Consider the following 23,342-nt stretch of genomic DNA (forward strand, 5'->3'; position numbering starts at 1 on the left):
ATCAATTTAGTGATTTATTGATTGAATGTTAAATCCTACACCTTTCAAGTTTAGTCCTAAATCTCTGCCATTTCAGCAATGTGTTTATTAATTAATTTTGGAACAAGCTTCAGTGGTGACTGCTGTGCATACAGACAGCTGTGGGGACACCTTCTCTCAAAGAGGAGCTGACAATATCAATATCACGACTGTTACCATTATTTACTACATAATTAGCAATATCAATACATGACCTTTGTCTTTGTCGGGTTTCAGTCCCCATTTGATAAAAAATATCAGGGTTATAATTAATCAGTATTTAGGAATCCGTGTACTACCATATAATTAATTAATAACTGAATACCAATGTTCGTGTTGCAGTGTGAACACTTTAGCATTCTTCTGGAGTACTATTTCTTGTGTATTAAAATACACTAATAATTCACCAATAGATAAAATAATACAAATATTCAACTGATGGTTACTTTTCCTCTCCGCGATGATCATCACTTCTCTTTTTTAGCGTGAAGAGCAATGCCATTTTGTTTGTATTGGTTTTGATGTCATGCTATTGCAGTATATGACTTAGGGGGGCACTGTTGATCTTAAATTAAGCTTAACATTACACTTTTCATGCGGTATTCACAGTAAGATCTTTATATGCGCAGCTCTTTCTCATTTGTGAACCAGTCGTCTTCAGCAGCTGCTATCACCCTGTTAGGACAATAATCACCAGAAGTATTAAATGGATTGAAACAGGCTAATATATCAGCCAATACAGGGCAGCACAGAGGATCATGTTTGATTCTCAATGCACTAATGTGTAAACATGTCAATCATATTCATGATTTGAATATATCATACATCAACATTTTACAATATTTTTTTAAGCAGCACCGATGTCACAGTATCTGAGTGAGTGGCCTCCAAAGACTTTCTGGCAAAACTCCTCAGTATGGTCAGGCGAGATTGTTCTCATGGCAGCAGCATTTTCAGGACTTAAGAGTCTTTGTCTGGCCATCAACAAAAGCCTTTGGATTGCTGGTGAGGTAGGCTCACAGTACAGCTGCGTGCGTGTACGGGCATGTCAGTGGAATGACTGGAGCTCCGGTGGGCTAAGAGCTCGAAAAAATGCAGTTTGGTGGGATTGCAGATTAGGTGGGAGGGAGGGGAGTGGGACAGGTGCTGACTACATGCGGGAAACAAAAGGCACACTTCACTTTCTTTATGGCTCAGGGAGAAATCTAAAAAGTTGTGTGAAAAAGAGATTTATGACCTAAGAGGTGTATTTTTTTGTTATCTTGTACAAAAGAAAGTGCTGAATAAAGCAAAAGCTTATCTAATAAGTGTGGATTCTGTGGTACTATGGCATTTAGCAACTCCACTTTCTACCTTTGAGACAGGCCTACCTGTGAGCTCATTCCGCCTGTAGGACAATAACAACACTGAATGAATGAGGGCTTTCGATTGGCCCCGACAGCAGCCAATCTGAATGCAAGGAATGAGTCACAGGGAAGCCACTGCGCCTATCTGCACTCACCTGATACTTTACCTGGCTGAGCTCAGACCCAGCATCTCATTACCTTTCCAATACAATCTATAACTGAGGCTCATTGTGTCCTGTAAACTCCAGCAGTCAAAGTCCTCTTCACTCAGACAAAGACAAGAAGCCATGGCTGTGGCTAATTTCCACTACATTACTCGGATGAGCAGTGGCTTCAAGGTCTACATTTTAGAAGGTAAGCTTGATTATCACTTTTCTTTTATTGCTTCATGTTGAGAGTGAATAATTTTATTACCTTATCTGTAGAATTACGTCTATTCTACGGCTACGCTATAACACTTGTGTTATCTATCCACACTATCCATAGTGTTATCTATTTATATGTTTAGATCTTATGTCATGTTATAACCTTATATATCTGTGCTCATTACTGTGGCATTTACAATTGTTCTTTGCATAATATATAGACTATGTAAATACAGTAATAAATGGAAAGAAGCAGATGTGATCACATTAACGATGTAAACTAATAAGAACTTTTAAAATGTACTTTGTGAAATATTTTTTGTCATAAAGAAAAGATAAGTAGATTTCATACAGGAAATCTAATAAATAATAAATGACTCCCTATCAATACTTTTTGGCTTTCAAAGTCCTCAAGATTGAACTAAGATTCTGTAAATTGTGTTGTCATTTTATGCTGGATATCCATGAAATCTGATTAAACCCAGCAAAACTGAAGGTCAGACAGCATATTCCCTCTGCTAATAAGGAAGAAATATCCATGCCTGAGGCATTAGAAAATCAGCATAGGTGTGGTTATACCTGCACCCCCCCTCCTCCACAATGGCACTTTGTGTGAAGCAGTAGCTCACAGGTGTTGGAGTGTTTAGCCAGTAGGAAACGTGGATTGGAGCGAACACTTGGGGTGTAAAGACACTGTGAACAACTGTTATTGCCTTACAATTCAAAACACATAATCACCTCATTGTTTGATTTAAATAAGGTAGTAGATGTTATTGTGACCTCCGTTAAAGCACCGAATGACAGACTGGAATACAGTTGAAGGAGCTTTGAAGGACTCCTGCACCATCAATGTGGATTTGCAAGTGTTAACTGAGCATACAGTCAAACAATGGGCCACAGTATAATTATGCTGCCATTACATTTTCAAACAATACTTTGTGTTTTGACTGTATGCATGACTATTTTGAACATGTGAGCTTACTGACGTGAGACAAGAGCTCCAAGAGCAAATGGATTTTAAAGTTTTAAAGTAACAGCCTTTAACAAAAACACGGAGAATCATTTTGCGGGTTTAACTTGCCATCTGAATATACAGTGCATTTTTCTTATTCAGCACATCAGTGACATCATCAGCTTCTTGTTGATGTGTTTCAACTTGTGTAGTTGCAAAAATCCAGTGTGTATTCTCTTTGATGGCCCTTTCACAAATGGGTGCCGCCCAAATCAGGGTCCTCAAAGACTAAAAGCTGTTTGATGTGTGGCACCCCATCCATAACAAAACCTGTTGATTGTGCCCTTTTGGCTGTGTGATAGGGCTCAATGCCAACATTATGCAGAAAAACAACATTTACCGTTAGCATTGAATCAGCTGTGTAGTGTTGTAACCCTCACTCATCAGGTAGATCGAGTTCTACAAGTTAACGGAGATTACAATTAACGGTGACAAAAAAAAGTTTTCCCACGACATGCAGGTCGATGTCATGGATCAAAACAAGCAGTTACTCATCACTGAGTGCCACACACCATTATCAACATAGTTTAATCATCAGTGCCAGTTTTTCTTGCTAGATTTGTTTGTTCCAGTAAATGAGCCCTAGCCATGTGGTATGATTGTACTTTATTTTTAAAAGCCTCTTATTCTAATTCTGCACTTTCATTTTGTTTTTCAGGTCAGCCCCACCTCAGAAGCGAAGACAGATACAGAAATATCACAAATGACCGGGCTCGAGCCCCAACAGTGTATCCAGTCAAACGCAAGCGCAGCAACGAGAGAGGTCTGACATTAGAGGAAAGGTTGGTGAAACTGGTTTATTAATGTTTCCAGTAATTATCCAATATTAAAAAATATGATTTTATTAAATGCAAATTCTATCAAAGAGATGTGACATTTTCTTATGTCTAAATGTTTCAGGCGAGAGCGGGCCCTGAGCAGGAGCAGTGGTAAAGCTGCCCAGAGAGCTGCACCAGTGCAAGGAGTGTTTAACAGGCCACAGAGCCCCACATCCACCTGGAGTCCAACACCTAGCCCCACCAGCCCTCTGCCCACCCGTGTGTACTACACACCAGTCATGGATGAACCACTTGCCCTCATCAAGAAACCAAGAAAAGACCCTGAAAGCACAGAGGAAAAGACTAAAAGCTCTGCTACCACTCAAATCCAGGTAATTCACCAAAAAACAAGTGCTGAATGCGTCCTCAACAGGTTCAATGTAACTCGAAGATCATGGATATTTGGGCTGTCATAACTTTTGAAAAGTGGCAGTATTGTATGTCCCTTTGTAGTCTCAGTGTAGCTCCAGGCTACCCACAGCAGTGGTACATCTCCCATCTGTAGTCAGTGAATCCAACTGCACAGGCTTTCTTCTTCCAAGAGTGTCTGCAGGTCTAAGCTTGTCCGAGCTATGCAATCCAGCCGGATTCAGGAAGAAAATGTGAGCAATGGAGGGAGGAATGCCATCAACAAGACCAAACAGACTGCTCTCTCTTTGACCTGTGTATACCGCCACACTGGGAGTGATCTGACTTTTATGGGCAAACCCAACCAGTTTAATCCGTTTTCAAATCATTTTGTTTTATAATGGAACTGTGTGTACCATTTTGTTGCAATGGGATGAAGTGCACAGTCAGGTTTTAGGTGATATTAAAAATGTTGTGAGATGAAGAGAAAACAAAAAGCAGAGTTGCTGTGTTATAAATGCAGAGGTCTTTTGATTTAATTGATGAACCATCTCTTCTTTTTTTTCCAGATGCGTCCCTCTGTGATCACTTGTGTCTCCTCATCAAGAAACCCCTCCTGCAGATCTGAGGTCCACAGAGGCCACTCATCAGGTCAGTCTCACACTCTTGTGGATGAGCTCATCCACCAGACGATCACTCCCTAAAAGTCATGCAAGCATCATAATGTAGATATCTACTCACTTTTACTGACTCACTGAGGTGTGTATTTGACGTGTGTCATTCATCCTTTCTCTTCCAGTGATTTCCAAATGCAACTATGACCACGTGGTTGAGGAGCATTTCCAGAGGAGCCTCGGAGTGAACTACCAGAAAGCTCGCTCCCAGCAGCTCTCCATCAGCGTGTCTGTCGATGACCACTTTGCCAAGGCTTTGGGAGACAAATGGCTGCAGATTAAATCCAAGTCTTCCTCCTGTTCTTCCACACCTCCCAGCAGTCCAAGTGTTACTCACTCCCCCACCTACAGCCACAGCCCAAATCAGTCCCACAAAGAGTCCACCAGCAGCTCATCACCAACTTCCAGCCACTGGTCTGTCAATTAAAGCAGAAATGACCTCTGACATGGGAAGAAACTGGACTTTGTGACTTTTAATTGTTTCACTGCGTGCAGCTCTGCTTGTCGAGCAATGGAAATGCCAGCGCTAGTGTTGAGAGGGCGAGCTAACAGATGCAGGAATGCTGTCACTTTGGACCTCTTGTGTGTCCAAATTTAAGACACACTGATGCAGACGATTGTAGCATTAATTGGAATGTCCTTGTTTTGTTACATTTCTATCCTCTGCTTGTTGATAGCATCTGAATACCTGAGATACTGTAGATGGTGATGTGGAATGATTGAAAAATCAGCCAAGTAATCCTATACATTTCTTTGATTTTGTGTCATTCATTTAATGCAGTCTGAATGCCACAATTTCATTGTATTATATTTATATTCTGAGACACCTGGGTTCCTTATAGTCTAAATGACTAGCCTATCTGCTGTATAATAGTATGCTTATAAGCTGTACACAAAACAAAGACTTTTAAAAAGACTTTGAAAAAATAAAAATCTCAAAAATCTTTTAATAGTTTTGTGTGTTTGTCATTTGTAAAAGCATATTTTTATAGTGTCATCTGACAAATTTGTCAAATAAAATGAAAGCTTTATTATTTTTGTTAGAATTTCTTCAGAGAGAGAAGCTACGGATGTCACAAAATTAATAAAACTAATTTTAAACTCGAAGGTCGTCAACTCACCTTGTAAAAACTGGGTAGGGTGGTGTACCAGACAACCTAATTTCAGTGGTGAGTCAGTGTGTGTCTACAACACGTCCGGTGCACACATGGCATTTTACACTTAGAGTTCTTGCCACACACCGAGTGGAAATGGATGTATGAGTAACACATTCGGGACTTTTTCCTGTAAGTTAGAGGGAATGTAGGGTGCATGTTCCAGCAGGCACCAGGCCTTGTGTTCTGACATTCCTGTCTCCTGAGAAAATGACTCTGTAAGATCCTACAGATCCTGTTTGGCAAGGGAAAGGAGGGAGGGAAGAGGGGAAGGAAGGGTTGGGCTAATATAGGCCTGAGCATGAGAACCAGCCGAGCTCTTCAGTTACTTATTTGCATGTCCTATCTTGTCTAACTATAAATTTTATAAGCACCATTAAAAGAAATCCATAGCTTCTGTCTTTGAAATTACAGAGTTGATCAAATGTAAAGAAGGGGAAATAACCTAAATGTTCTGACAAGTTGAACTTCTTTCAAAGAAAGTTGTAAATCAGGGAGGGACAATGTGAATTGAACGTGCTTTAAAATTAAAATTTTTAAGGCAAACCATCAAAAGTGTATAAGCTTATGTCATTTGGGTGGTTTGAGTTAAGACATCTGCACAAACCCTCTTAGAATCCACTGCACAGTAACACAAAGTTTACTTAAAACAGATCTTGCAGCAAGTCCATTCACACAGGAACAAATAGTGACCCAACTGCAGGTTATTGCTTTTCCTTAGTAAGTGTTGAAACTGGTATTTCAACACAGAGTGCATTCATTAGCCAGTAGTAACCTGAACAGGGGCATTGATGCCATCTAGAGGCCCTTAGGTAAACCTTAAACAGCTGACACTGTCAATGACAAATGGTCTCATGTTGCATGAGGAAGAGCACAAACTCGCAAAACACAGTTCTGCAGGTAAACTTGTTGTTGAGTGAGAGAACTCGCTCGACAGAGTGACCTTTAGAAAATGAAGAGGGAGAGAAAACACTTTGCTCAGTTTACCACTAGGAGGCAACACCATAACAGGTTTTACAACTGCACATCACTTTTCATTCATGCGCTCTAAGTTTGAAGGTTCTTAACTTTAATTTCAGGATATATTTTAAATGCCTTTATCTGTTTATATATACACTCTGTATTTTACGTACTAAACCACAGTTATATGCAAGTTTACTGTATAAGATAGACAAAATGTTTTCAACTAAGTTGAAAGTGGTCGTTCAAATGATACAGAACAAGTGGCCATGAGAATGCTAAGAGAAAAAACTTCTCAAGCTGCTGCACAAGAAATGGACATTGTTGTTTGAGGCAACAATAAAAGATAATTACAATTCTGAAATACCTCAAACATGACAGAAAACAACATTTAACTCAATTTGACTGTGGCAGTAGTAATTAAGTATGCATCACAGTAAAGATGATTGGCCAAACCCTCTGGGAAAGTTCTTGCACTTTGTCTTGTCTGTCAAAAATTAGATCACTGTCAACAAAGCATGAAGCGTTTGTAAATAATTCAAATTACAGCTCTAATCTCATGAGAACATGATTGCATGGAATGACTGTTGTGGAGCAGTATATGATTCATTTTCAAGGTTTCTCTTCATATTTAAATGATCAGAGATGGGTATCTAGGATAATTGTTTAAATAATGATTGTTCGGTTTCAGACCTCTGGGTGTTTCCGATCCCAAACTGGCAGCTTTATTTAACCTACAGTAGCGAGTGAATATGACATGAAATAAGCTCTTTAAAACAGCTTTATGCTTATTCTTAGTTTTTGTACATGTGTGGAGTTGCTTAATGCAGTTTAATTTCATGTCACCTCAATTGGAATGTTTTAATAGACAACAAACCCTTACAAACATTTCTCATGAATTTCAGCCTAGTTATAGTAAAGTGACATAACAGCACACCAAATGGCTTCTTTCAGGATAGAAACATAAATATAGAAAAATCCCATTAAATTAGAAAAGCAGCAAATACAAAGAATCAGAATGAAATCTCTGCAAATATCTTTTGCTATTAAAAATGAAACTTTTTTGTGAATAATTTTTATGGATATTTAAACATTTATATAGGTATGGTATTACAAGCTGATAGATCACAAACAAAGGAGATGAATATAATCACATATAATCAGAAACTTTATGTTGTTCATTTGACAATACACTAAATCCCTAACATGGCAACAGTGGGTACCTGTTTAAGACAAATATTTTTATACTAATCAAACTTTCTATACCTGATACCTTAGAATCGAATAGGGCTATGAATAGGGATTTGGTTTTAATATCTGGTATCTGGCTTCATTTAAAAATCTAATGGCTCCATGTAAGGGGGAGGGTTCAATCATACATCCAGTGACACATTATACTGACCAGTGTGGAAACTTTGTTTAGGGATTTCAGAAATGTGCACTGATTGTCCTAGATGTAAAAATATGGTTTCTCTTGATCATATGTTTTGGTTCTGTCCTTCACTAGTTAATCTTTGGTCTTTAATTTCTGATTCTCTCTCAGTTCTATGTAACACATTAATTTCTCTTAATCCACTGACTGCTGCTATATTTAGAATATTTGGATGTCTGATGTCCAGATGGAGGTCTGGCAAACCCCCTTCACTTTCACCTTCTTACACAATCTGAAACACATATAAATAGCTCAGATAGATGTTACAGGTTAAAAGTGTACTGACTGCTTCCGCCACCTACACGTTTCTTTTCAGTAGAGTTGTGAGTCACTTCCATTTGCACTTGTCACATGGTTTGGAGAGGTCAGAATATTCCACACAGGTAGCATTTGTTTACAGGGGTTGTCAGATGTCAAAGATCCAAACTACATCATCCAACAGGCATTAAATAAATGAGTAATGAAGAGGAACTTATCAGCAGATTTGGAGGCAATGTAGCATTTCTGAAAAGAGTCAGTTGTGCTGATGTTGCAGGCGGCCTGACAGTCCTATGGAGATTCTCAGTAAAGTGACTTCATGATGATTAACAGGTTGATCAGTAACATAGTTTGGGACTGTTGCTTCACATTCTGCTTAGCTACACTTGCTTATTGAGCTAGACACACTACAGGTGATTCTCCATTGCCTACACTTCAGTTCAGTGTGTTCATATTGTGGCAGAATACATTTTTCTGTGGTGGGAAATCCAAGAGAAAGAGACTGTGGGAAAAACAACAAGACCCTTTAAACAAGACTAAAAAAGTCTATAGCCTCAATAATAACCTCAGGCTGCAATGCACATTACACACTTCAACACAAAGTTGTTGGACAGATGGAAAAAGAAGAGACGGTCCTATTATCGTAACCTTCTTGGGCACAAAATTTCAAGTTTGGCCAGTAGGTGGCACCAGAGTGGAGGCCATGTTCTAAAAAGATCATTCTTTACCTGTGGTCACTTTAGCTCATCTCAGACTCAGCTCCTCATTGATAGATTTGGGTCATCAGTCTAAGTTACACAAGCACACTGTCTTTCTCATTTGTAATTACACGAAATAAGCAAAACTATACATAGTAACCAGGAATATTATGGGAATACGACACTGATTATATAAAAATAATAACCCCCATTGCCACAAACACATCATAGCTTGAAATGTTTTTTTTTCTTATTTTTCTTTAGCAACAAGAAGATATATTTAGGCAAAACAAAAGCATGTGTGTCTCCGTGGTGGTTAGAGAAAAACATAATTTGGGGATTTTAGGTTCTTATGCAGCAAAGCAACATAATCAAAGACAACAGTAATTATTCCTCCCTGCCAACACACAAGCTAAACATTAGCTTTAGGCAGCAGCGGTCCCATGACCGGACTGGAAAGGCGTGTACTCAACCAGCTGAATATATAAACCAACCTCCAACAGGAGCCTCCAAACAGTACATGCTGCTGGACTCCCCTCCTCTAACGTCGTCTCGCTTTGCACAGAGCTGCGGGGGCTGGTTCGGACCTGATCGCAGGACACGCAGAGTGCAGAGGACCCAAACACGCTTTCACTTCGGTCTCACGTGTAAGTGTTAACTATTTCACTCTATTCTTTTTTCCCTCACTGTGTTGTCGCTCCGTTATCCAAGAGCAGCTAAGGGGATTAACATACCGCTAGTTTCTATGCTGATGATGAGTTTGTTGAAAATGGCTGAGGTCCGTTATTCCCAACTCTAAAGTCCCCTTTTGAAGTTTTAATTGGATTTATTGGTAAATTTTACTACGCAACCGGAATTTTAGAGGCTACTACAGTTATGTGACGGTCACCTGCTGAATGTTTGAGAGGAACTGCTACACATTTAGACAAGTCGTCAAGTAAAATCATTACAGCGATATATATCATTACATAGATGGATTTCGTTTCATTTAAGTAGCCTATTAGCTATTATTGTTCCAATCCTAATAAAACACCCCAGGGGATTAAACACTCTTCAAAGTGCAGTGAAGTTAGTATCACTGTACTACAGCCTATGTCCAATGTGCGTCCCTGTGGAAATGATGAACATAACAGTAACACTGGAACTCTACATGATCAACTCTTAAAACATGACAGCGTTATTTATTTGGGGATACTGATGCTTATTGAACCTGCACATTGCATAATTTATGAACGTATTCAGTTTTAGTCATGAAAAGATTTTTACAAATAGTCTAAAGAAAGTCTCTAAGCTGCATTAGTGAATTCAAACTCTGACTCCAACTCTGTTGTGATTGACTCAGCTCTCCATAGCGTCCTGCTCAGACACATAACTCTGCAGTAATCTTATGCTCTAGCAATTTTATGCCAAACTTGAATGTGGCTCACACATAATAATGACTTATTACTGATGTAAAACACTTTATCACAACCACTTCCCTCTGCCACAGCACACTAAATCATGCCTGCAGAACAAAATGTTGCATGCCGTTTGGTCTTGTCAGCTAGTTTTGGGCTTGTTGATATGTAACTGAACTTAGCCTTTGTTCTTGAACCAATAAATAAGGAGTATTAACCACTAACTCGTGTCTTTATGTGTTTTTGCAGTGTGTATCATCAGAGGCTCATCGTCACAATGGATGTCTCTCCAGTCTCTATACCTTGTCATTTTATGATGAAGCCTACAGACAAACCCTGCATACCTAGCTTGCAATACATTTTCATTTCTTCCCATTAGCACTTAGAACTGAACCAAGGGGTTCTTTAATCCATTTTGTGGTAGAAATTTATTTATAAATACATATTACCTCATAAGTCACTGTCAAACCACACTAAATTGGCTTGGTTTAACTCTGATTGTTTTATTTAAATTAAATTGCAAGTAATGATGGATACAACTACACTAGCGACCCTGGCTGCTGCCACCACTGTGGCTCTGGCCTCTCAGGCTGACATGTCAGGCTACTTGTGGCTGCTGGTGTTAGGCTTCATCATTGCCTTCATCCTGGCTTTCTCTGTCGGGGCCAATGATGTAGCCAACTCCTTCGGTACTGCAGTGGGCTCCGGAGTGGTCACCATGCGCCAGGCCTGCATCCTGGCCACTATCTTTGAGACGGTGGGCTCAGTGCTGCTGGGGGCCAAAGTCAGCGAGACCATCCGACAGGGGATCATTGACGTCCAGATGTACAACGGCTCCGAACACATCCTGATGGCAGGATCAATAAGTGCAATGTGTGGTAAGCGTTCAAAGTATGTTACATAGAAATTCCTTTTTAATTTGCTTGAATGGTGCAATGAAAATAAAGTGAAAAAGATATGTGACTAGTGAATTTTTAGATTGTGAGAACAGGCCATTCCCATGTTTTTGTCCTACAGGCTCTGCTGTGTGGCAGCTGGCTGCATCATTCCTGAAGCTCCCCATTTCTGGAACCCACTGTATTGTTGGAGCCACAATTGGTTTCTCCATGGTAGCCAGAGGTCACCAAGGGGTCAAATGGATGGAGATACTGCGTATTGGTAAATATATGTTGTTATTCCCCGCATTTTGAAATACAAGTGTAGCTAAAAGTTCTTTAATTAATGTTCTTTCAAATGTCTTTTGGTATCCAAAGTGGCATCCTGGTTCCTGTCACCTGTGCTGTCAGGCATCATGTCAGGAATCCTCTTCTATTTTGTTCGCAAATTCATTCTGAGCAAGGTAAGCCCAACCCTAACACGAACCAGTGGACATGGTTGATAAGTGTAATTTGAAGTCATCAGTGGTGGAAGTGTTCAGATCCTTTACATAACTTAAAGTACAAGCCATGGGGAAACTGCTTGCCTGGCTCTGTCCGAACAAAACAAAAACCACCTACCAGCTCCTCTAAAACTCACTAATTAACACATTACATCTTGTTTGTTTAATCTGTACAAAAGCAGAAGTGTAAAAACGTCATTTGTTTTACAGCGGGGTCATGTGCCAAACAATTTATTGGCCAGGACCAGTTGCGAGGCAACCAATGGAGACCCCAGGAAGTTACTGGTCCTATCCAAGACATAGTGGATTAGTTATTTTGTTTTGTTATGTTTGAACAGTCTAGTCTTTGTGCTAAACTAAGTTAGCCGGCTGCTGGCTGTAGCTTTATATTTATGGTACAGATTTGGGAGTGGTATCAATCTTCTCATGTTACGCTCGGTAAGAAAGCAAATAAGCGTATTTCCCAAAATGTGGTACTTTTCCTTTGAGTGCATTGAAATTCATAAGTAGTTTTTCATATGAACCAGACATGTCTCAGTGAGCGCTCACACACTGATTTTTCACAGGCTGACCCTGTACCCAACGGCCTCAGAGCTCTTCCTATCTTCTACGCCATCACTATGGGCATCAACCTCTTTTCCATCATGTTTACAGGAGCACCACGTGAGTATCACACCCACACACACTACACCCATGCTTCTTTTGATCCTCGCTTACTGCACTGCACTGAACAGAGCATCTGTTGAAATCCCCGGAGCAAGGTGAGGTCTGAATAAATGTCACTGGAGACACAGAGGAGAGTTGATGACAATCTTCTTAGGACAAAGTAGGTGGCAAAAAATGAGGAAACATTTCAGATTGTTCTTGTTTTGGTCAGTTTGGACATTATTTCATCAAACCAAAAACGTGTCTACCCTGGCATTTCTGTCTGACAAACTGTTCCCTTTAAAATAATGCCAGTGATAAATGGTCACACACTAATTAAGACAGGATTGCAGACTAAAGCCAGCAAACACAACAAGAAAAAGTAAAAGCAGTTGAATGGGAATTTGAGAAAGATACAACTAATAAATGGACAATTTCCACTCCTTTTTGTTTCATTTGCAGGATTGAACTTATCGAGAAGTCAACTGGCCTGGGCCCTTCACTGAAGGCTGCAGGCCGGTGTGTGTGGGTCAAGGAATATAACACACCATAACTCCTGCTATGCAAAATTACAGCGTAATACAGCAGAGTGCACTTCTCACACTGATACTGCACACATGTTCCAGCCAGTATTTTATTTTCTGACACAGAAAAAAAAAACATTATTTTGTGTCATTTTCTTCATTTAAAAAATATTTTCTGCCTACACACTTCAGCTGTGTATGCAGTTAACAATGTTTGTAGCTCTTATGGCTTCACATCCATGTTGAGGATGAAAGCCAATTCTTTTACTGTGTGGCTTTTTAATAGTGTTAACCTGCTGTCTACAAGAGCAAACAGGTAAGTTGTGTCTGTGAGGGAAAATTCAATATTGTCATACTAACCTGCATTAAGCCGTCTTAACTCTAGCAGTTACAGCAACGGCAGTTTAGCCATTCTGTGTTAGCATTCAAAGAAAAGTGAAACTACTAGAAATATATTATCACTGGGCTGCAAGACTGGTCTCTTTCTCCCTATCTGATTGGAGAAGTGTGTACTCTTGCTGATACTGTTTCTGTAAGAATGTACTGAAACATTGGAGCGGGCATTTGAGAAATTTTGTATAGTTTTGTACAAATCACATGACCACAAGTCATGAGACAGGAAGAGGTGTAGTTACTTGGAAAAATGATCACTTTCTTCTTTCTTGGAACTATTACATGATACCATAAGAGTCTGAAATATGTCAGACCTATTAGATTAGACACAGTTCCTACAAGTAGGCTAAAGTGTATAGGAATGTATAAGTACTAACAGTTTCTTTTCTCACTATTTTCAAAGGAGCAGCATCAGTTGTGAATAAATTAAAGAAGCAGTTAAGTTTCTATTTCCTCTTATCTGAGATAGAGTTCTCTCTCATGTCCTGTCTTGTGTGCGCAGTGCTGGGTTTTGACAGAGTGCCATGGTGGGGTACACTGTGCATTTCGCTGGGCTGTGCCTTCGTCACAGCTTTGGTCGTTTGGTTCATTGTCTGTCCACGCCTCAAGAAGAAAATCAAACGTGAGTAAATCTTTTGGACTTCCATACTGAAATGCATTTTGAATGACAACCAATGTTATGCGTATTGCTCAGTATTGAAAAATATAGTTATTATGGCTGAAGTTGCACCTAAAATTCATGAGTAGTTTTTTTTGTATTAGTGTATTAGTTATTTTTTATGGTGGTTAACAAATATTGGAGTTTAACTTTTTATCTTGCACAAACAACCTTGCCTACAATGTGACATACTTGACCTCAGTTGACCACTGTAATGTACTTAAGGAGGAACAGCTGCTGCTCCCTGTGAAACTCCACTAATGGAGAAGAACTCCAGCAAACCGCCGCTAGCAGAGCAGCCCTCAATACCGCATGACCCTCAAACCCAGACTAGTCCAGCTGACAGTCAGAAGGTGGCTTTCAAACTTGGAGGCTCAGAGGAAGCTGATTTGGACAACAATGACATGGAAACCAAAGACTTGGATATCAGCAATGGTGAGAAATGAATGACTTCATTTATGTTTTATCTGTAAACCTCAAGATATTTGACCTCAGTGGTTATATTCATGGAGATAACACAAGTAATTCTAAGTTCAGCAATTGAATTACAATAAACAATTTATTTTCATAGGTCTGAATGGCACTGTTGGCCCCATGATGATCACTGATCCTCACAGTGGACGGTCCCACACAATCCACAAAGATTCTGGCCTTTACAAGGACCTGCTACACAAGCTTCACATGGCTAAGGTCGGTGACTGCATTGGTGACAGTGATACAGAAGAGCGGCCTATCAGGAGGAACAACAGCTACACCTCCTACACCATGGCCATTTATGGCATTCAAGGAGATCCTAAATACAAGGGCCTGGATGGTGAGCTGCAGAGAAGATCGAGGGTGGACAGCTACAGCAGCTACAGCTCAGCAGTGACCACTGAGAGTGCAGTCAAGGACGGGAGTGTGACTCAGGAAGCTGGCAAAGACCCCGCTCTGGAAGAGGATGAGCTGGAGGTCGACGGACCGGCTGTTTCCTTGCTTTTCCAGTTCCTGCAGATACTCACGGCGTGCTTTGGCTCCTTTGCTCACGGAGGGAACGATGTCAGGTAGGCAAGGGTGGTTTTCTCCTGAGGAATTTATGTGTGCTGTTCATTCAGAGGATTTACATAAGCCATTTTCATCACTAGCAATGCGATTGGTCCACTGGTGGCTCTCTGGCTTCTGTATGAGACCGGCTCTGTGGTGTCCAACGCACCAACACCCATTTGGTTGCTTCTTTATGGCGGAGTGGGCATCTGCGCTGGACTCTGGGTATGGGGACGAAGAGTGATCCAGACTATGGGCAAAGACCTTACACCCATTACACCCAGCAGGTATGCCATACATTTATATCCAATAACAACTAAAATTCTGATGTATCTTATAGTCAAAGCACACTAACATTATTTTCTTCCAATTTAGTGGATTCAGCATTGAGCTAGCTTCAGCTATCACAGTTGTCGTGGCATCCAATATTGGTCTTCCTGTCAGCACAACCCACTGCAAGGTAATGCAACTCAAAACTCACCCAAATAGATGAATGATAATCAAAAGTAGGCTCAGTGTTATAAAAGTATTGTATTTTCATGAAGCCAATGGTCACATTTGTCAATTAACCTTTCTATCTATGTGAACACAGGTAGGATCTGTGGTGGCCGTGGGATGGCTGCGCTCCAGGAAATCAGTTGACTGGCATCTGTTCAGAAACATCTTCATCGCCTGGTTTGTTACAGTTCCTATCTCTGGGCTGATCAGTGCTGCCATCATGGCTCTCTTCATATATGTTGTTCTGTGATCCTCCCACTGTCCAGATACACTGTTACTACACCTGATGGACTGCTACCAAGAGTTTTTGTTAAATTTTCTGTTAATGCTTTTTATAATATCATTCAGTATCATTTCAAGGTCAAGCCAATGATGTTGTTATCCCACAGGAATATATTCATGAATGATGTAGGATCTAATAACACTGTTCCAACATCCAGAAGTCTGTGATCCTGTATATTCTATGTATATTTGTATAAAAGCAATATGTATTAAAAATCAAAACATTCAATTTTGACTGAAAAAGAACAATGAACAGTTATATTCTATGTTTGCGTATTCAGATGTAATAAAACGAGGGGTTTCTTGATTAGAAGGGATTTCAATGTATTTTACTCACTATTAAAGATTTTCCACTGAATCTTATTTACTGTGTGTGCATGTGGGAGGGATGGGTTAGTAAAAACAAACACCATGAGGTGGATTTGTTTTGAAGTATATTGAACAACTACGATTCCTGACAAAGATTCATTTTGGTATAAATTAAATCACAAACCAAACACATGGTTTATACCCATGTTTTCATGGATAGTATTGGGCGAAAATAAAGGTTTACTGCTGTTCTCAATTGCTTCATCACAGGGTTCCCACGGGTCCTTGAAATCCTTGAAAGTGTGTGAATTTGAGGGGGGGATCAAGGCCTTGAAAGTTTTTGAAAATAGACATCAATAGACATGGGTAATTGAAAGTGCTTGAATTTATATATTTTGTGCAAGAATAGAAATTTAAGTTTTGATGTTTTTAACTTAAAGTAACATCACTATATCAAAGCAGCACAAATGAGAAGTTTTCACACATTCAAGCCTGTCTCTCCTTTAATTGTTGTCTGAGCTTCTGTAAAGCCTGCTAGTTCTCGTTATAAAAATTCAGTGTTGTAACAGTAATTAACCTTGATCCGTGTCGCAAACTATGCAGTGTTGGGTCCTTGAATTTGAACAAATTGGGCCTGGAAAATTCTTGAAAAGTCCTTGAATTTAATGTTTAAGAAGGTGTGGGAACCATGCATCAGTTCTACCTATATTTTACTAAACTTATACTTTGCCACTTATTTAAGGACTGGTGTATGCTTAATAGATTTTTAAATAAACCTAAGATGTGAGTAGTAGTTTATTGTGAACATGATTCTACAAATGTCACGTTAAGCAATACATGGATACAAACACACTGAAAATTGGAAATCATGCACCTACATGTACATTGTGTCCCTGCTGCAAAAAAATGCTGCCCCTGCTGATGTTTATTGAAAATCCCACTAGGTGTTGCTGCAGCAGCCACCACAATGTCAGTTTTACCTCTGACACAGACACGCTGCCTCCCCATAACACTATCAGATACACCACCAGTGTTGAGAGGAGCTCTAAATTTCCGCCGCTGTGTATTAACCATCTGCAGCAGGTTTCTTTGAAGTTTCGCTGCAAGTTTATTTTCATATCCAATGTAATTTATATTCTAATTCATCATGTATAAACTTAATTCTTACTTTAAAAAAATACTTAAAAAAACAATTCGGGTTGTATTCACATGAGCTAATTGTCTATTTATTTTTTTAAAGCCTAAAGTAACAACTATTGTAAATAAGCCAGAGGTGGAAGAAGCACTCAGAAGCAGCAATACCCCCATGTACAATTTTAACCAAAATTAAAAGTAATCTTTATGCAGAAAACCCCATTTCAGAATAATGTATATCATAGGATTATAATAAAATAAAGCTTTACATACAACAAAAGAAAGAATGTTAAAATAAAGTACACAATACAGTATATCTGTCAAATCAAACACAAACTGTAATACAAAGAAACTGAGTAAAATACAACGAAATACAATGCAACTGAAATTAAATAATACAAAATAAAGTGGAAAAAATATAGTAAAAGAAAAGACAGCACAAAGAAAGAACTATTATCATATACAAGAGAGTACAACAAACTTAAGTCGAGACAACAAATTGCATTGAAATATAATCCAAGACAATACCATAGAATTAAAATTATATTAAAACACATCAAACTGAAATGAAACGAGAATATGAAATACAATAAAGATATAAAAAAGTGAATACAATACAACTAAATACAATACTAACGTCTCATACTGTGTCTACACTGGCTGTACAGTGAAAGCAGCACATCAACAGCACAAAAGAAACAGTTTGAGTCCTCCATTAGTGTCTATTGTCACAGCACAAGTAGTACTGGTAAAATGATTTGTTGTTAGGTCAAGTGGATATAATTCCCACTCAGCCTGATGTCTGTACCAACTACAAACAGGCCACACCTTATACTGAATGCCTTCCAATAACAATAAAGAATACAGGGCCCACCTCGCTTGTGTCGACAACCATGCACTGAGCTTGCGTTGGTTTCACTTAATTTAGATTAACAAATAGACGCAAACAGAAACAAAACAACAAAATACTTCAGGGATGAGGGTTATCATTAATTGTCCATCATAGTTCCTTGGTATCAGCAGCACACCACTCTGATTCCATTATATCTCTACTCTTTCCTGGCCTCTGCCCTCTGACCAGCTCACATTAGATAAGACCCACCATCCTGACATTGGCAAACCTGCATTTTGGTAGCGCTCAGAGCCTTAACAGAAACTTCAGGTTGCTGTTGTACACATAAAGTGCAGGTGAAACACATCATTACATGGCCTGTGTCATCACAGAGAGGAGCCAGGCCACATTGCACACCATTGCCAGCTCCATTCTATAACATATAGCACCCCAGTCAACAATAAACTAGAGTGTTGTCATAAAGACAAAATCAGAAATTTGTCATTGAAAAACACATCAGAATGCAAAAAATATCAAAATAAAATGAAATAATTTTATGCCTGTGTTTTATTTTTCAGTGAAACTTGTTTCAGTGCCAATACAACTTTTTCCAATACAAATGTTTCAATGCCAAAGTTTCCTTTTCCGGTTCTGGTTTTGTTTTCAATGCCAAATTTTATTTTTGATGCCAATTTAAAGTCACTATCCTGGCTCCATAGAAACAGGCCACAACCTATACTGTATGCCATAGCTACCAATAACAAGCAATACCAGTCCTACCTGAAACCCCTGTGAGCTCGCCTTGCTTTCTGCGGTCTGTACTCTAGTACAATTTTGAGGTACTTGTTTTTTACTTGAGAACTTCCAGTTCATAAAATATTCTGCATTATTATAGATTACGCAACCCAACAATGAGCTATAGCCTATAAAATAAATAAGCTCTCCCTCTCCTACATTACTGAAATGCAGCTTACACATTAAGGCATCAGTGATAATAAAACTATAAGTGTTACTTTTAATACTTTAATTACATCTAGCTGATCAGACTTGCGTGTGACATAATATGTTGACATTGTATTATTAGCCTACTCTCTCACTTACCTGAAGGATCTGTGAATTTGTCCCACAGTTGATACAAATATTCTTTAATATTCTTTCCACTCTGTAAAACAGTCTTAGGGATACTTACCAGGGCAACATGGATTTCAAATGTTTTCAGACTCACACCCTCCATGATGAGCACTTGGTCAGTGGGTGTCCCCGGTTCAGAGTTCTCGTCGAGTGAAACTTGCAAACTGTGTTTTCTCAACTGCTTGAGATGACATGAAGGTTTGCGAACGCTCCAGTGAAAACGATGTCTTAATGACGCAACACATAACTTCAGAATTCTTCCGTTCCATATGTACATTTCTCTTTCTCTCTCTGTCCCTTTATCTATCCATTTATGTATCTATGTACTTATAAGCTAAAAAAGTGACCGCTCCCATGATCCAATAATAAAGTCATTAGCTACCACTCAGTGCTGTTACCAGGACCATTCAAGAAAAGCAAATCATTTGAATGTTAAACATTATATCAACTAATCAAAAGCCTTCTAAGGGAGCAGGGAATAAGCAGTTAACAAAGTTGTTGTCTTGCCTATCTGATTAGTCTCCCAACATCTTTCAGTACCAGTCTTTGCTGATATATCTGAATAAAACAGATAAGTCATATTATGAACACTGGGAAAATACATTTTAGGGCTAAAAAAAAGCTGAAGGCAAAAGATTATTTGATCAAATTGCCACTTAAACAGTCTCTTGACTCCTCATATCTAGTGCTGTTGCCCACAAATAAAAATGCCATTTGTAAATGAATCAGTTGTTTTGTTTTTCGACCCAGTAGTTTCCAGAGGTAACACTGCTTCACTTCTTGTTGCTAGGTAGCGTTATTTTTGACTGATTGCTTGTTGGAATACAGCATTGGAAACACAGCTGTTTGATTTTATACTGAACTTCTCATTGCAGATGCAAATGTAATCATTATTAACAGTTAGTTTGGGCTATTTTAAGTAGGTTTAATTCATAACACCTCTTGAGGATATATTATTTAGTTCATGTCCATACACTGTGCAATAACCAGCAGCTCTGGAAAACTAGATTCTAGCTTCTACAGAGCTGAACACAAGCTTGTGTTAACTGAGATATGGTTCCTGTACGAGTTTTACTAACATCATAAGGCCACATGATGGTGCTGTTCTCCAGATAATCGATGCCATTGGTGGGACTTTGAGTGGATAAATGTTTCCCCATTGTTCTCTACATTTCTGATATGCTTTATCCTTTACGCCTCCACATAGCTCAAATCAGTCATACTGCACTGAGATCAGCGTTAAATCACTTTAAAATCCTCTGGTCATTAAATTTGGACCGGTACAGAGGATCATATTTACAAACAGGTAAACTTAACTACACCATAATTATTAGTGTTATGAAGTCTATATGCATTTCATATATGAATGATTTTTTTTTTATAAGCTATTTTTAAAGCTGTGTTGATCAACAGAAAGTAGCAATATTTCTTCACCAATGCCAAGGCCCTCCATGGCTGGATTCATGTACAACAGGTACATGGTGTCATTTCAATATAAATAAAAGAGAGAGAGAAAATGTTGTGGATTGGATGACACTCTGTTCATGAAGGATTCGTTTAACAAAAAATGCAATTAGTGCAATTTATGCAATTGCATGTAATTAGCTTGTATTTTGTGGAATTCTGAAACATGTCTAGAACAAAGTTGTGCAATTCGTTGATGCATGTAAACCTGCAGATTAAATGAAATGCTGAATTGAATTGAAAAGGATGATGGAGAAATCCATATCTTACAAGAAAATAATATTCTTTCATTTGTCAACGCTAATTTGACTAATAACATTCAAATCTGTTTGTGTGTAATTATAGACCCACCTGGAGCGAAGCTACTCCATCCCAGGTGGCGTCTAGAGATATAGCTGCAACTGAAACAACTTCTGTGACAGTGTCGGATATATAAGTGCAGGAACACTACGTTTTTGGGAGGACGTAACGAGCAACGCCCTTTATTATATAAAACTCTCTCTAAATCCAGCCAGAAGGCCAGGAAGGCAGAGCTATTATCTCGGGAGTCCTTCTGTCTGCTGAGGATTGCCAAAAAAATAAATCCTTGTTTTCTCGACCCATTGCAGGTACATTATTTTAGCAGCAGATGGTACTGTTATCCCATTTAGCAGGATTTTACATGAACCTGTGTTACATATACAGCAAGTCCTGAACAGGCATCAATTAAACGTGTGTGAAATTTCCGCAAAATGTGTTATCACAAGCAACAGTATCCATATCAGTCATCTATGAAATCATCTATAAAATTTAGATTCAAACATTTGACCTCCCTCCTTACTGTAAAAGCATCTGCAAGTAGTCCAGTTCGGGGGAAAAGTACTGTACCTTACACTGTAAAGGTGCTAAAGACCAGAACTCTAACCAAATTATCTGCGTACAAAATAATGATCATGGGCAATTTTAAGATTACAAGCATTCAACTGTCCAGTCATCCATATAGAAGTTCAACAAGAATTCAAATAAGACTCCATGCTGCCTAACTCCGTTACTGGTTAGAGAGAAGATACACCGCTGCTCCATCCAACCTGCATAATCTGATACCAATATAAATTTTGAGTTGATATTTAGAGTCTCCTCCAACATCTATTTTATGGATTTGGAAAGTTTTAGAGGCATCTAAGAGGCTTACAAACAGGATGCTGACCATCAAGACTGGCTGCAAGTATCTATGCCATGCCACAGAATATAAGCAGTTCTAACCTGTCTATCACAGTTATCACAGTGCTTATATATCGAAGAAAGGACCCCAACAGCCTGAGCCCCGAGGTCTTATGAAAGTGTAATCGTTGTCCCTCTCTAGCCGAGGTTTACAGTACATTCCTGTCTGTGTTACCTTGTGTGCTGCTTGCTACTACTTTTACAGTGTCAGAGTCAGAAGGATGTCAGATGTCTCCCTGCATGTTTCTGTAAGATGCTGAGATTTGTTCAGTGAAAATAAAATATTCCCATCCGATGATGTTGGTCAAAATGTCTGAATACATTTTTGGGGAAGAGAGTGTTTTTTGTTTCTTTTGTTTAGGTTAGTACCATATCCAGCACCTCTTCATGTAGTCAATATGTGTGTCAGCAGGGGTTTTATTTTGAAACCAGACACCGGAAGTTGTATAATTTTGTTTTGTTGTAATTGACGCTTTGGGGGATTTTCAACGGCTAGCCATACAGGTGCGCCTGGACATTTGTGCGTAATTGCGGGCAGCAAGAAATGCGTGTTTACTACGTGAATGCACGATGTTTGGCGCTACAGGCAGAACTGCGCGTCTACAGCGGAATGGCTCTGCACCTCACACACTGAAAACCGTGCTGGGGCATGCATTCACTTTAACACAGCGGACCAACAAGCTGGTGTAGTCTGTAGCAGATTCGCTGGACTAAAACGACGTCTTGATTTTCTGCAATAACACTGGATAACTGGAGCTGCGGGAGGTGGGTTCGAAGGAAGATTTCAGTTTGAAGGATAAGAGAAAACGTAGGCTACAAATCACAGATGTGAAAAGGCAGGTGCGTTTCGAGATTTGCACCTCGTTTTTGTCTTTTTGCAATCTGATTTTCGGCCGGAGCCTGTCAAATGCAGCCTCTACCTGACAGATGTGTGGCAGCACAACTGCAGCCTACAGGTCTGTATCGCCAGAATCAATTCGTGCGTGTTGTGTATGCCACGAAAAACATTCAATATGCGCTTTAAGAATTAATAGTATTGAGAAATCATAGAAGCAACAGACACAGCTGCATTCACTGCACCTGAACAGCTTTCTAGGTGGAAAATGTCTGAGTGATATTCTGTCTGCTAGGATTATGATAGCATCTGGCTGTTTATGCACACTGCTCTGTCCCCTCTACACAAATCTGATGACAGTCACAATTATGTTGCTGCTGCAACAGCTCACAGGCTCATATACAAAAAAAAAAAATGTGACACTACACTTTAAGTAAACAGAATTGCCAAGAGGTACAGGCCACTATAGGACTCTAGCACAGAACTGGTTAGGTTTGTGTCACCTCTTCTGAAACAGTGCCTTACTGTTGAGAAATAACTCTTGAGAAAAGCAGCA

The 23,342-nt window shown here is 39.2% G+C and overlaps 4 protein-coding genes across 9 annotated transcripts in view; 3 read left to right on the top strand and 1 right to left on the bottom strand.

Moving 5' to 3' along the window:
• syn1 (synapsin I) overlaps positions 1-23,342 on the bottom strand; it is a 42,739-nt gene that overhangs the window by 14,050 nt on the left and 5,347 nt on the right. The window lies entirely within an intron of this gene.
• On the top strand, positions 1,527-5,525 carry vgll4l (vestigial like 4 like). The gene is made up of 5 exons (XM_044197634.1): positions 1,527-1,718; positions 3,400-3,523; positions 3,642-3,891; positions 4,477-4,558; positions 4,707-5,525. Exons 1-5 carry the CDS (start codon positions 1,652-1,654, stop codon positions 5,006-5,008), a joined length of 825 nt encoding a protein of 274 aa, XP_044053569.1. The 5' UTR covers positions 1,527-1,651; the 3' UTR covers positions 5,009-5,525.
• slc20a1a (solute carrier family 20 member 1a) lies at positions 9,573-16,239 on the top strand. The gene is made up of 11 exons (XM_044197633.1): positions 9,573-9,730; positions 10,730-11,358; positions 11,498-11,638; positions 11,734-11,819; positions 12,425-12,521; positions 13,923-14,042; positions 14,304-14,513; positions 14,650-15,121; positions 15,203-15,388; positions 15,477-15,561; positions 15,694-16,239. Exons 2-11 carry the CDS (start codon positions 11,007-11,009, stop codon positions 15,847-15,849), a joined length of 1,905 nt encoding a protein of 634 aa, XP_044053568.1. The 5' UTR covers positions 9,573-9,730; positions 10,730-11,006; the 3' UTR covers positions 15,850-16,239.
• LOC122876839 (E3 ubiquitin-protein ligase DTX1-like) overlaps positions 16,382-23,342 on the top strand; it is a 50,528-nt gene continuing 43,567 nt past the window's right edge. For 2 of the 4 annotated variants that reach the window (XM_044197628.1, XM_044197631.1), the window contains exon 1: positions 16,382-22,907. The gene's annotated coding sequence lies outside the window, so the exon portion shown is untranslated. The remainder of the gene's footprint in view (positions 22,908-23,342) is intronic. The other 2 variants (XM_044197630.1, XM_044197629.1) reach the window with 2 other exon arrangements.

The sequence above is a fragment of the Siniperca chuatsi genome, linkage group LG5, assembly GCF_020085105.1.
Source record: "Siniperca chuatsi isolate FFG_IHB_CAS linkage group LG5, ASM2008510v1, whole genome shotgun sequence".
Taxonomy (NCBI): Eukaryota; Metazoa; Chordata; class Actinopteri; order Centrarchiformes; family Sinipercidae; genus Siniperca; species Siniperca chuatsi.

Bases quoted from the DNA above. Each gene is read 5' to 3' on its own strand.
- vgll4l (XM_044197634.1), top strand. From the start codon at position 1,652: ATGGCTGTGGCTAATTTCCACTACATTACTCGGATGAGCAGTGGCTTC. The intron at 3,524-3,641 runs GTTGGTGAAACT...TAAATGTTTCAG, and splicing joins GGTCTGACATTAGAGGAAAG to GCGAGAGCGGGCCCTGAGCA. The intron at 3,892-4,476 runs GTAATTCACCAA...TTTTTTTTCCAG, and splicing joins CTGCTACCACTCAAATCCAG to ATGCGTCCCTCTGTGATCAC.
- slc20a1a (XM_044197633.1), top strand. From the start codon at position 11,007: ATGATGGATACAACTACACTAGCGACCCTGGCTGCTGCCACCACTGTG. The intron at 12,522-13,922 runs GTGAGTATCACA...TTGTGTGCGCAG, and splicing joins CATGTTTACAGGAGCACCAC to TGCTGGGTTTTGACAGAGTG. The intron at 15,562-15,693 runs GTAATGCAACTC...ATGTGAACACAG, and splicing joins TCAGCACAACCCACTGCAAG to GTAGGATCTGTGGTGGCCGT.